This window comes from Schistocerca nitens, chromosome 2, assembly GCF_023898315.1.
Source record: "Schistocerca nitens isolate TAMUIC-IGC-003100 chromosome 2, iqSchNite1.1, whole genome shotgun sequence".
NCBI lineage: Eukaryota > Metazoa > Arthropoda > Insecta > Orthoptera > Acrididae > Schistocerca > Schistocerca nitens.
Window position 1 is genome coordinate 397321302 of NC_064615.1, and position 14934 is coordinate 397336235.

A 14934-nucleotide genomic window follows, 5' to 3' on the forward strand; every position below is an offset into this window, starting at 1 on the left:
CTATCACATGACCCTAATGACTCAGTTACTCCTGCTACTCTTCGCTGTCACTTCCTCTCGATTCTTAACGTGTTCCAGGGCTCTGAAGTGGTTTACACTGACGGCTCGATGCCTGATGGTCACAGAGGCAATTTTGAACAGCATTACTTGCCCGATGGCTGCAGTGTATTCACTATAGAGCTGGTGGCCATCTTTTGTGCACTTCAGTATATCCATTTCTGGCCCGGGGAATCGTTTCTTCTGTGTACTGACTCCTTGAGCAGCCTACAAGCTATCGACCAGTGCTACCCTTGCCATCCTTTGGTAGCGTCCATCCAGGAGTCCATCTATGCCCTGCACGGGTCCCGACGTTCAGTGGTATATGTGTGAATCCCAGGACATGTCAGCATCCCAGGCAACAAACTTGCTGACAGGCTGGCCATACAGGCTATGCGGAAACCGCTTCTGGAGATAGGCATCTCTGAACCTGACCTGCATTCTGACCTACGCTGTAGCGTTTTTCGGCTTTGGGAGACAATGTCTTAATAGTACACACAACAAGCTGCGTGTCATTAAGGAGACTACGAATGTGTGGAAGACTTCCATGCGGGCCTCTCGCAGGGAATCAATGCTCCTCTGCCGGCTCCACATTGGCCACGCTTGGGCGGCCCACAGTTACCTCCTGCGCCGTGAAGGCCCGCCTGATTGTCGGTGCGGTGCCCAGTTGACAGTGGCCCATATTCCAGTGCACTGTCCCACTGTGACTGCCCAGCGACGAAATCTTGTGTTACCGGATTCGTTTGCCGCTAATTTCATCTGACAATGCCTCATCGGCTGATTTAGTTTTACGTTTTATTCTTGAGGGTGGGTTTTATCATTTGATCTAAGTTTAAGTGCGTGTCCTTTGTCCCTCTGTGTTCTCCACCCTAGTGCTTCTAGGGTGGAGGTTTTAATGTGTTGTAGAGTGGCTGGCTTCTCCTTTTTTATTCTCATGATCAGCCAGCCATGGTAATATGCTTTGTTGTTTAATCTCTTCACCCCTTTTCGTGCATTTCTGTGCTTTTCTTGTCCCCTTTTGTCCATTTACATGTTTGTTGCCCTTCATCGTTGTTGTGATTTTTTTCTTTCATTCCATTTTGAATTGTCAGTCTCATTTATTTTATTCTCACACTTGTGGCATTGTTTTATTCGGAACAAGGGACTGATGACCTCGTAGTTTGATCCCTTCCTCCTCTTTTAATCCAACCAACCAACTCCAATGCTGAAACCACAAATACATTCTGTACATCATCCTTGTGTGTAGCTGTGTCAGTTTCAGTTTGAGATATAATGATCTTCAAGTGGAGTGAAGTTTACAAGAGCGTTACACCATTACAGAATGAGACAGAAGCCACTGTGATCCAGACTGAAATAGAATGACATGTGATGTTTTCACATTAGTAGCACTGGGTGACAGCTGCATATACTGCTGTCAGCACTGTCTGAAACTGCTGGCGGCCAAGCTTAGCTGTCGAGCACCAGCATAGTCTGATTGAGTAACACATGACAGGCTGACACTCTGTGTCATTCTGAACTTTGAAGGATGGCGAGGTGCTGGTGCGATTAAGGTAATAACCTTGGGTTACCACAATCCTCTCCTTTTGTCTTGGCACCTGTAAGCTGGGGCTACCCCAGTGTTCCTCCTTTGTAGTGTGGGACAACATTTGGTGCTCAGGAAGGCAACATCCGTATCTTCTTTGGTACCACCAGTGGGTTCCCTCCATGCCTTGTCAGCCTGCATTGAATAGGGCCAAAAGTGACCTGGACAGTGACGGCATCGCTGCAGGTGGGTGCTTGCAGGCTGGAAGGCAGGATGGCAGCCACTGGTGGCACCGACACTTGAACTGGATCCATGGATGTACCCGGAGGCAGGAAGTGGCTACAGCAGAGACGGTGCTAGCTATCCATGTGGCACCTTCAGCTACTGTGTATGGCCATCTGCACCTGGGGCCTGATGAACTCGTGGAGGGCTGGTAACAAAAATGGAGGAGGGTGAGCAAGGCCTAATATCATATGGGGGCAGGTGAAGTAGGAGAACCAGATGCAGGAAGAAAGGATGATCTCATAGGCATGTGAGGAGGCGGAGGTGGCCAGGCCTCCCTGACAGAATCCAACACTTGCAGTGACCAAACCCGCAACCGCAGACAACCGTCTCACGTGTGTAGCACATGGTCATATGTGCCGTGAGAGGCCTTGGTGTTGGGTCCACTAGATTCAGCACTGTGCATGGCTGGCAGTCATGCAGTGGCTCTGCTAGGCTTTTCTCACTGATGGGCATGGTCCTATAGTAACTAAGGAAACATGTGAGAGCCTCTTCTGCAGGGGCATTAGCAATATAATTCTTCATTTGCATGTTAAAAGTTCGGACTAGGTGTTCTGCCTCCTTGTGCAACCGAGGGCGGAAAATGGGTGCATAAACATGATGAATACCGTGGTGTGCACAAAAATTGTGAAAACACTGAGAGACGGAAGTGTGGATTGTTGTCAGTTACCAGCATGTGGGAAAGGCCTTCAATGGAGAATATTAGAGTGAGAGCCCCCAGTGTTGCCTCTATCATGGTGAAGCAGCAGTTGACAATGTGTGGAAATTGGAAGTAAGCATCAACAACCACCAACCAATAAGCATCCTAGAAGAGGCTTCCAAAGTAAACATGGACACACTCTCAAGCCTGCGATTGCTCAGGCTGCAATGAATAATGTGGCCAGTGATTGGCCTGATGACGTTCACATTTAGAACAAGGAGTGATTATGCATGAGATGCCAAAATGATTCTGATGTAGTAGATGAAGAATGTCGTGCCTGAGAGATACTTCAATGACCACCCTTGTAACAACACATTCTGTGGACAAGAATATGATGCCATCGATGAGCATGAGTCTGTGCTGAACAGTGAATAATTGCAGATGGTATCTGGTGCATGAGCCAAAGGTCACTTGGGCCCTCCATGCTGATTGTTTTGTTGCTTGTGATAGAGAACAGGGTAGGGGCAGGGGCTTGAACAATGTGAGAACTGATAATAGTGAATCCATCCACTATCTGCCAAGCTTCCTTGTCAAAGCAAAAACAAAGTACTCCCTCACGATTGAAACCAGGGTCAAGGTACCGTTGATAAATGCAAAAGAGCTTCTGCATTTGAATGCTGAGCCATAGGTCAGAAATGAATCTCATAATTATATCTACTAAGGAACATGGCCCACCTTTAAAGTCTATGGGCTGTCTTGTCCAGTAAGTGTACCATGGGGCTAAACAGAGGGAGTAACAGCTTGTGATAAGTCACCAAAGGAAACATAATGCTGTAAAGACACACATAAAACTTCTTGATAGTCTAAATAATAGCAACAGCCTCCTCTATCTGAGAATAATTATCCTGTGCGTCATTAAGTGTCTTGACACAAAAGCAATGGGCTGCTTTGAACCATCCACATAATGTTGTCAACAAAGCCCCCACATCATATTGTGGTGTGTCCATTGCAACCACAAGCTGTAGTCCCAGTTGATAAGTGGCTGAGAACGGAGCAGAATGCAAACCATCCTTCAACGTCTTGAATGCATGGTTGCAGGCGGGGATCCAAGCAAATGCTGCACCTTTCTTAAGCAGTGATTGAGAAGGTAGGAAATCGAAGCTGCCTGTGGAAGGAACTAGTGGTAATATGTGTCTTTGCGTAGGAATACCTGAAGCTCCTTCACATTCTTAGGAGATGGAAGGGCTGCTGTGTGATACTACAGGGAATTCGTTGGGTAAGCTGCTCCAAATAGCGTTGACAAATTGTTGGTGCAATTGCAATGCCAACACCAATTAGTTGTACCTGTAGAGGCCATACGGCATATTAACGATAAGAAGCTGATGTGATTCTTCATCAGTTGGCAGCTGTAAACATGTTTTCAACAAATCTAGTTTTGAAAAATATTGTACACCCATCAGCTTCGTCATAAGTTCATCCAGGTGAGGAAAGGGATGTGTGTCGACCTAGCGCTGTGATTAACCATCACCCTAAAGTCACCACAAAGACTGAGTTTGTCTATCGGCTTGTTGGTAAACAGTGTAGTCCATTGAGTGGACAACATGGGTTCTGATGTGTAAAGCTGTAAATCTGTCTAATTCTTCCTTCACTTGAATGTGAAGTGGGTGGTACAGACCTGGCATGGAAAAAATTGGCTTGTTTTGTATATTTGAGAGTGATATGCGCCATATAATCAGTAGCGTTGCCGGGTCTTGGTGAAAAAAGGGATAGAATATTACTTCCACAAGTCATCCAACTCTTGATAAATCACAAGAGCTGATATTAAATAAATGGGATTGGAGATTGTAAATCCAGAAGCCCAGAAAGTCTCCAAGTCAAACAGATTTCTATAAGTTGCTGACTGAATCACCAAATTGTACATTGTTTCCACAGTAAATTGGCTCAAAATAGGAATCTAACTGACAATACAGTGTGAAGTAGCCAGCTTTGAAAGAGAACCAAGACTGAGATAAGTATCCACTTGGAGGTGTATTGGGGTGCTGTTAATATGCACCACTCTCACATCTGTCAGCTCTGTCTGAAAGTGCCATCCCCTAGCAGCTGAACTTAGCCACTGTGCACGATCATGTGCAGATTGAATAACACATAATGGTTCGACGCCACACATCCTGCTGAACTTTGTCGGATGTTGGATGTAGGTGGTAACTGCGGGTTACCATAGTATCTATCAGAGATGTCTCTCTTTATTTTGTTACAGCATTGTTTGGTGTTACAAATTGGAGGAACCATTAGTGAACTAACTTAAATAAACACATGTTTGGAATAAGATGAACCAGCATCTAATGTATCAGCTATAGTTGTCATTGCTCATTAACCTTCAGTCATGCTTTTTTTCTCACTCTTTTAATTCACCCTTTCCTATTTCGAGCCTTTCAGTACTAGAGTGTACTTTTTCTCTCTGTTTCTCATTCGACTGTCCCCCCACTGCCATTTGTGCAATATTTGGGTACATTCGTATGTCATGAGGTTAGATTCCGTTGGAACTATTGCACGCAGTGACTGTGATCTAATTCAAACAGGAAGTAAGTCAGCAACCAGTTATGATTCAGTCTGTACTTTATTGCAGAGCCAGATTTCAACTACAGTATAGCTATCATCATTGCATATGGAGTGAGTATCGTAGACTCGACAGGCTTGGAAATGCAACCCTCAGCATGCACATAGCTTAATTCAGCTTCAGCTGAAATCTAGATCTGCAATAGAGTACAGATTGAATCGTGACTCGTTGCTGACTTACTTCTGTTTAGACATTTGTATGAGCTATACTTTGGGATGCATTGCGAGTGATTTATATGACATGTTTTGTCGTCATTGTCATTATCATCTTCATGATTATTTATCACATTCATTTATTACGTGCTAACTTCAAAAATAATTTTACAATCATGAAAATTCCGGATGGGATCAATCTATTTATCTGAAGCTGATTGTTGTGTGTACAGGGAGACTTGTAACAGAGAAGGAAAGGTATCATGTCTCTCATTACCTCACCCCCCCCCCCTCCTCCCTTCCTTGCCCCCCGTTACCGACATGGTCCCCTCCCCCCACTTCTGTGAGTCTGATCAACCACTCGTAAATCATCATTGTTGCTGCGGCTGTGGAAGGGTGCATTTGGATGTCATTGTGATTGTGATTCCACCTAAACTGGAAAAACAGCAGTAGCTCAAAAGCTAGTAGTGACTGTACTGTTACATGTGCCTATCTGCAACTTTCCATACAGATTCAGGCAAGTGGTTGCCTTTCTTAAAAATATAATATAACAATTAGTCATGCCGACATTCTTTGTTTCTACCAGCTATCTCTTTGTGATGTACTTTGGCTTGACCTACACCCCTGAAAATTTTCCTGTTGTGTTGGCAGAAGAGCCAACACCATGTTACTAGTGGGGGCCGAAATGCACGCGTTTTAGCTCACGCAGGCTGGCGTGAGGAGGGAAGGACTCTACTGACGTGAGGTCTGGAACATGACAAGGAATTAGAATTCAGAAAGCGGACGTAATTAGTTTGATAATTAACTTTAATCCATTAATGATGAACGTCGCTCTTGACAGTACATGAGTCACAATATTATCTGTTCAGAATACATTCTTGAATATAGTGATTGAATATGGCGCCTTGCTAGATCATAGCAAATAAAGTAGCTGAAGGCTATGCTAAACTGTCGTATCTGCAAATGAGAGCGTATGTAGACAGTGAACCATCGTTAGCTAAGTCGGGTGTAAAACTGGGGCGAGTGCTAGGGAGTCTCTCTAGACTAGACCTGCCGTATGGTGGCACTCGGTCTCCAATCACTGATAGTGGCGACATGCGGGTCCAACATATACTAATGGACCGCGGCCGATTTAAAGGCTACCACCTAGCAAGTGTGGTGTCTGGCGGTGACACTACATTTCCTTTATGAAAGAATTTACAGAGTGCTTAGTGACTAAATTTTGGCTCCTATTTATTTATTGATTTAATTAGTGTAGAATGATGATATTCACTGTTTAAATTTCTCAGAATCTATACTTAGTATTGCCTTATGCGTTCATTAATTTGATTCCTTTGATTGATAATGTTGTTAATGTTACTGAAATCACATCGCTTCATTATTTTTAGGTTGGAATACAGGAGGAAAGAACATTATTGCAGAAAAAAGTAGAAAATATGGAGGAATTTTGTCGTGAGCTTGAAGAAACAACACGAGCTCAAACAACTGAGGTGCAATCCCTGAGAGGCTTGATGATGGAAACATTTGTTTGGGTAGAGGATGCCAGATCTCGTCGACGGAAAATCACCAAACCACCTGAGTAACTACACAAACTACTATACACGGTTTTTTCTGCTATAAATAATTTATAAGGATACCATATTTTTTGTGTATTTATGTGACTGAATGACAAATTTAGTGAAGAGAAATGGTTAATACACGCATCAAAAGAAGTTTTGCATCACCCCGGTTCCCAGAACTTCTGAAGATAGACGTGGACCGTGGATATTGTATCACAGACACAGTCGCTTTGACTGTTCAGAGATGTCACTAAACCTGCCCAAAGATGTAAAGAATCATGCATGAGCAGTGCCTATTAGATGGAGGGGGTGCAACAGCCAATCAGTTCATCATTCCACCAGGAAGGAGGTACACGGCTGATGTTGTCTTTAGTTCAACCATGCCTAGACGGTCAATACTGTGGTTCGATTGCGCCCACATTGTTACTTTGTGCCAGGAAGGGCTCTCAACAAGGGAAGTGTTCCAGGTGTCTCGGAGTGAACCAAAGCAATGTTGTTCGGACATTGAGGAGATACGGAGAGACAGGAACTGTCGACGACATGCCTCGCTCAGGCCACCCAAGGGCTACTATTGTAGTGACTGGCCGTTACCTACGGATAATGGCTCAGAGGAACTCTGACAGCAACACCACCATGTTGAATAATGCTCTTCATGCAGCCACGGGATGTCTTGTTACGACTCGAACTGTGCGCAGTAGGCTGCATGATGAGCAACTTCACTCCCGACGTCCATGGCAAGGTCCATCTTTGCAACCGCAACACCATACAGCGCGGTACAGATGGGCCCAACGACATGCCGAATGGACCACTCAGGATTGGCATCACATTCTCTTCACCGATGAGTATCGTATATGTCTTCAACCAGACAATCATCGGAGATGTGTTTGGAGGCAACCCGATCAGGCTGAACGCCTTAGATACACTGTCCAGGGAGTGCAGCGAGGTGGAGGTTCCCTGCTGTTTTGGGGTGGCATTATGTGGTACCTTCGTACGACCCTGGTGGTCATGGAAGGCACCGTAACAGCTGTGCGAAACGTGAATTCACACCCCCAACATGCACATATTGTGAATGACTTCCTTCAGGATAACGACATCACTCGACTAGAGTAGCCAGCATGTTCTCCAGACATGAACCCTATCGAACATGCTTGTGATAGATTGAAAAGGGCTGTTTATGGACGACGTGACCCACCAACCACTCGGAGGAATCTATGCCGAATCGCCATTGACGAGGGGGACAGTCTGGACCAACAGTGCCTTGATGAACTTGTAAACAGTATGCCACAACGAATACAGTCGTGCACCAATGCAAGAGGACATGCTGCTGGATATTTGAGGTACCAGTGTGTAGAGCAGTCTGGACCACCACATCTGAAGGTCTCACAGTATGGTGGTACAACATTTACTGTATGGTTTTCATGAAAAGTAAAAATGGTGGAAGTGATGTTTATGTTGATCTCTATTCCAATTTTCTGTACAGGTTCCGATACTCTTGGAACCGAGGTGATGCAAAACTTTTTTTGATGTGTGTATTTCACCTGTCAGTGCGCAACAAGTTTTAAGATGGTCATGAAGCTGTGAACTTACCATTCTCCTCCGTGTGCTTTTGCTTAGTGTTCACATTATTGTTTACTTTGCTTGAAGCTCAGGTAGTTAACATTTTAATTTCTTCTGTTTCAACATGTAGCATGCTTGCTTTAGTAGTGTAAGAGAAAAGATATCTTTTATATCGCACTTGTATTTTTCATCCAAAAATGTATTTCAGAAACAAGCTACAGGTAGTGTGTTTGTAAACTGTTGTAGTGGGCCATATGTTGACATCTTTATCACATGTAACTAATTAATGTAAAAGTTACTACCTGAAATAATAAATTAAAGGTACAATGAATGCTTCAACCTTCTCTTCTATGCAAGAGAAGCAGGATGAGTATTGCTGACAAAAACATTTGTTGTTAAATTTAGTAGTTGGACCTTACTCTAGAGACAGATTTTGATAATTTTTTCCTGTTAAATTTTTGGCTGGCTCAGCACAGTTGTTGTTTTTCTCATTTGTAATCGCAGAAGACCCCTATAAATTTTTACACTAGGCGATTCAAAAAGAAAGAACAGATTTCATTTGTTAATTGTGACCAACTACAAAATGTAGAAACACATTGCACATGTCACTGTTTAGGAGAAGGTTCAAAGTTTTGACACAGCTGCACTGTTGTTTGTTTGTAGCAACTTGGTGACTACAGCACAGAGAAATCATTTTGTATGTTGGAATTTGTGTGAAGTCAAGCCACTGTTTTGGGTGCAATGTGCATGTTGCTGTTGAATCAGCAAGAAACCACCTCTGCACAAGGGGTTTTATGAGCATGTGGCGGCATGGTTTCTTTCGTCTATTACCTGTAGCTACCTGTGAACTCGTTGCAGCAGATCGCCGGTAGAACAGCCGAGCAGAAACCTACCATACTGCAACTCACACCAGGCTGCATACAACGTAACTATTCCAAGAATCGGGAAAAGGTCTTAATTTTGAATGAAAGGTGGGAGTACTTTGGTATATTCTGAACCTTGATAATGTTCATGTCCACTGCCAAGCCCGTGCTAATCTTAACACAGTCACACACAAACCCTTTCATTCACGTTAGCAAGTTTATGGTCGCGTATTTCCCGAAATCTGAACAGCTGCTAAGCACAGATTGCTCTTAAATGAAAATGCTTGCCATACTATTAAGTTTATCGATGTCTAATGCACTCAAGGTTTTAGTCACTGATCTGCTCAATATGCCATGTGGAATTACTGCCTTTTCTCATACACAAAATCACTTAAAAAATCTGTACTTTCTGAAAAACAACTAAAACCGACCAATTATAACATCCTGTGGAGCTCGTACTACACATGACCGGACCATTGAAAGGCTGAGCTCCGACCACCTAGACTGCTGTTGTAGTGTCGGCAGACTTGCCAACACTACGCACACTAATTGAAAGAGGCGGCCAAGATGCACGCGCTAACTCACGAAGGATGGAGTGAGGTCTGAAACAGGAGACTTAATGAATGTGATAAAGAAAATATGTATCTTTGGAATATACTTAACTTTTAATACATCCTTGTATACATCGTTCTTGATGAGACATCTGGAGATTGTGGCGATACAAGTGACTCTTTATATACAAGCTATTTAAGGCTAATGGCGCCTTGCTAAGTCGTAGCCATTAACTTAGCTGAATGCTATTCTAACTGTCTCTCGGCAAATGAGAGAAATGGCTTCGTCCGTATAGTCGCTAGCAACGTCGCCGTACAACTGGGGCGAGTTCTCGTACGTCTCTCGAGACCTGCCGTGTGGTGGCGCTCGGTCTGCGATCACACAGTGGCGACACGCGGGTCCGACATGTACTAATGGACCGCGGCCGATTTAAGCTACCACCTAGCAAGTGTGGTGTCTGGCAGTGACACCACAGCTGTAAGCATTCTATATCTCAAAGAGAAAAGGCGTGTTCTGATTTGTCAGTTTTCTTTAAGGCCAATAGAAAAACGTTATTCTCCCACATTAGTCCGCACTCTTCATGGCTAACCAGTCAACAAATAACACACTTTCAAACTGTACTTTTTCCCGAAGTAAATATTTAACATTCTGGTATTTTGTTTATACTTAATGTTTTTAACTATTTTCATTTTCACTCAAATTAGCTTTCCTTTTACCATAAATTTATTTAACACATGATACAAAATTCCCTGTTGTTTGCATTCACATTGTCTTAAAACTTTCTCTCACGAATTTGTACAGCTTTCATCAGTAGAGCAATGAGCTACATTTTTTTCTTTAGACCACATTCACACTGCTAAAGCATATACAAAACTTTACAAACGTTAATAAACAAAATAGCCTTCAAGAAATAAACAGAAAAGTTCACAAAAACATTCTCTTGACCTGTTTCTTGAATGTCTTTGCGCATTACTGTCCTCTAGCAGATGAAAATTAGAACCCTGTACTTGACTGAACCCGCTTCAGACCAGCTGTCACTGTGCACGAATGAGTCATTCTCCTGATACACAGGCTGTAGACAGAAGCGATAGAAGACCTCACACACCCTGTGATTATAAATTTTCTTTTTTCTTTAAAAATTTTTAGAATTATACAAATGATTAGTCCTGGCTTCAAATCTTAAATCTTTCAAAAAATTCTCATTCTTATAAACTAAAATTACGAATTTCTTTCTCCAGACTTGGCAATCTGCAACTAGCCTAGCCTAATCTTTAATTTCTGTATAAAAATTGTTTCTTACTTGACAAAATTGATGCAAATGTTCAAAACAAATTTTCAGTGTTTTAAAAGCTCTTTCAATATTTTTAAAAATTCATGTTTCATGAAAGTCTTTTGAAGTTAACTACTTGTTCACTTTTTCATTTAAAGGCACTGCGATTTGTGTCCTATTTGATAACGGTATTTTAGCCTACCTTAGCATCAGCACAGCACTATCGTATTTTCGTCGCATACATTTCCCTGGTTTTTGATTATGGCACCTTGACAGTGTAGCATTCATAACATTCCTCCATTCTGCACATATCTATCCTACCAGGGTTTACATGCAGTGTTGTCCTTGAAACCATACTTCTGTCAAAGACTACTTTCTTTGTGCTCATCCTAATACACAACCACTTCGTATTACAAGAATTTACAAATGTTATATTTCATTTAACTTGACTTCAAATGAAAGTAAATTAACAGAGTGTTGCTTCTTTATTTTACTTTAATCAGTAAGATCAAATCTACTAGAAAATTTTTTTCAAGAATTTATTTCCTTTAGAAGAGTTAATGAGTTTCTTTTAGAGAAAACTAGTTGCTATTGAAAGCAAAACTTAAACTTTTTCTTTGCTTTAACTCAACTTGAGAATATTTAATAGTGGAAACACACATTTCACACAAAGCAATTATTTACAAACATTTTACAAAAACATAGTTACCACTTTTGTGCAGTGTCTCTTGCATCACTTCTTCTTCATATATTTTTAATTTATCACTATTGAACAGAAATCAAACTTTTTTTAATTTACAGTATAATCTCCACATCCATTCATATTCCTTTCATAATAAATGTTCTTCAGCTTTATCCAGGTATATTTTTCGTCATATTTGTTAAACTTCCTTTAACTATGTGGCCATTGTATATCCGTTTTCATCATTATAATATGCCTTTTTCTGACCCCTACACTTAAGTGTTCATAATCAAAATCTCCTTTATTTACTGCACTTGTCACATCTGGTTACTTTCATTTCCCCATATTTCACAAATCTCTGGTAATTCTTCAGCTTCTGTACTTTCTCCTGCCCCAGAACATGACTCTACTTCAACTTAGTTGGTAAACACTTTCTGGCAATCAGGTTCTATCACATTTTCCGCTAATACATCACCCATTTCATCTGCAACAGAGTGCTTATTTTGTTTATCTCTGTCCAAAAAATCCCCTAAACCTCCGTTAAATGTACAGCTCTTTATGTAGCTCATTTCGTCTGTTGTTGCTACCTTCTTCTGCTCCTCACTTATAATCCCTGTCTGTTTAGTATTAACACATACAAAGGGTTTAGCTAGCAGGTTCAAATACTACTTCCTGTCTTGTAAATGCTAGCCCTTTCACAGACAGCATTTAGTTTAATGGATTCTGGGATTCTGTACCATTTCTTACATTCACCCCCATTTGCTGTCGACTTGGTGCAACATCTTCCTCTCGCACTGGAGAATATGTTCGATAATTGTGCACCTGCTCCCCATTATTTTGCTGGATAGTGCCACCTCCCAGCACCTCTGCTCCTGCACTTTACCTTCCAGATCCATAATAATTTGTTCTGGCTCAACTTTATTGTTTAAATGTGACAAATTTGTCATCCACTTTCTTACACTTTCCTTTCAGGGATTAAACTTTTCCCCCATCCCAGAAGCTATTTAGCAACACCATTTGTTTTTGCTTGCCCCAATATTCTTTAAAAAGCCTACTTAAATTTATCTAGAATATTGTACTATTCAGTAGCAATAACCCCCCAAGTTCTAGACTCTCCCAAAAATTTAGACGTAATAAACCGTATTTTTTGTCTGTCTGACCACCAACTAGGTAAAACACCTTCAAAGTCATTCCAAAATTCTTTTGGATGTACATTTCCTGTTGGATCAAAAACTGCCTGTTGGTGACATATAATATTTCCGATGATTCTACTACAAAACGACACCCACTACTGTTAGTTCCATGTCTGAGGTTAGTTTCAACTTGCTCATCCAACTTATTTTCAACCTCTTCTACTTGGTTGGTTAGCTGAAGAAAATTTTCTTCAGACATACCCACTTGGTCACACATACTTTTTACTTCATTCGTACATTTGACATATTCAGAACTGATTTTACTGTCTAACAATTTGTGATCATTTACACATACAGACTCTACCGCCTCTAGTTTGACCTCTACTTTCTGCACACTTTCTTTTATCAAATCTACCCCTTTTTTGTTGTCAGCAGCAAAGTTTTTTAAGGCCTCTGTTAATTCACTTTTACAGTTTTAATGAATTGTTGGCAGTTATTCTCAACTTAAGAAATTTTGCCACCCACTTTGCTTTCCAATGACTTCAAATAATTTTTCCACATTTCTTATAAAACAGCAGTCTACTCTTAGAGTTTTTCATCAAGTTTACTAATTTTCTGATCAATTATTTCAGCCAAATTAGTATGTTGTTTGTATCCATCTTTTATAGAACCCATTAACACACCAAAGGTTTCTTGCATACTTCCAGTTTCTATTTTCTGCATTACTGTTTCATTTTTACCTTGTTCCACCGATACTGTACCTAATTTGATATCCACATTTGATTCAGTAACACTGCCGACACTGTCATCATACAATTGGTTGTTACTGATTTCATGCATAATGTCACTTTCAGGATTTACATTACCCCCACTAGTTACATTAACTGACACCCTTGAAGCAGATTCCACTCCACTGTTTGTAAATAACATGGAAATATTATCAAAAACCTCCTCTTTTACTTTAACATCTACTCCTTCCCTCTGTTCAGGTGTGCTAGTTTGTGAACCACTTTCACCGAATGAGAGTTCTTCCTCTTTTATCGTATTTACAAAATCTTTATCACTTACCATGTTACTCAGTCTTTCAGCACGCACACACACACACACACACACACACACACACACACACACACACAGATGTAACAAACTTAACTTATCTTTTGTTGAATGCTACAGCCTCGGCATTCTGAAACTGTCTGACTTGACCTGCTCCATCTGCTGTACCAGTTTCAGGATCCCCATTTGTCATGTAAGTTGGCAGCACTGCCCTGCCATACTGCTGCTCATTGATATCGCTTTGATGCTGTCTCCTACTTCAATGCGCTTTAACATCATCACCTTTCTTGTAAGTCTCTCTGGTGACTCGAAACAGGTTCCATTCAAAATTCTGCTTGTACCGATATACTAAATATTTCGTCATTGTTCACTATATGGTCTTTCACAAAATTTCTCTCAACCACAGATTCAATGTACTACAGCTTTTTAACTATTTTCTCGACACAGATGCACCACGTGCGGCAGCACAGTTTCTTTCGTCCATTACCTGCAGCTACCTGTGGACTCGTTGCAGCAGGTCGCTGGTAGGAAAGCCGAGCAGAAACCTACTCTACTGGAACTCACATCAGGCTGCATACAACGTAACTATTCCAAAAATTGGGAAAAGGTCTTAATTTTGAATGGAAAGGAGGAAGGTACTGGCAAAACTTTGGTATATTCAGAACCTTGACAATGTACAAGTTCACTGCCAAGCCCATCCTCATCTTAATGCAGTCATGCACAAACGCTTTCATTCACATTAGCAAGTTTATGGTAGCTTATTTATCAAAATCTGAACAGTTACTAAGCACAGATTGCTCTTAAATGAAAATGCTTGCCATGCTATTGAGTTTATCAGTGTCTAATGCACTCAAGGTTTTAGTCACCAATCTGTTCAGTATGCCACGCAGAATTACTGTCTTTTCTCATACTCAAAATCTCTTAAAAAAACCACCGGAATAAATAAGTCTTCACTTTAAAACACTTTTGAAGCATGTAGCACAACTAAAACCAGCAAATTATAACTTCCAACA

General features: G+C 41.3%; 1 protein-coding gene across 3 annotated transcripts in view; it reads left to right on the top strand.

Annotated features, from left to right (window-relative positions):
* LOC126236245 (nuclear pore complex protein Nup214-like) overlaps positions 1-14934 on the top strand; it is a 153081-nt gene that overhangs the window by 42227 nt on the left and 95920 nt on the right. For all 3 annotated transcript variants that reach the window (XM_049945388.1, XM_049945390.1, XM_049945389.1), the window contains one exon: positions 6638-6828. In XM_049945388.1, the coding sequence (XP_049801345.1) occupies positions 6638-6828 (191 nt within the window). The remainder of the gene's footprint in view (positions 1-6637; positions 6829-14934) is intronic.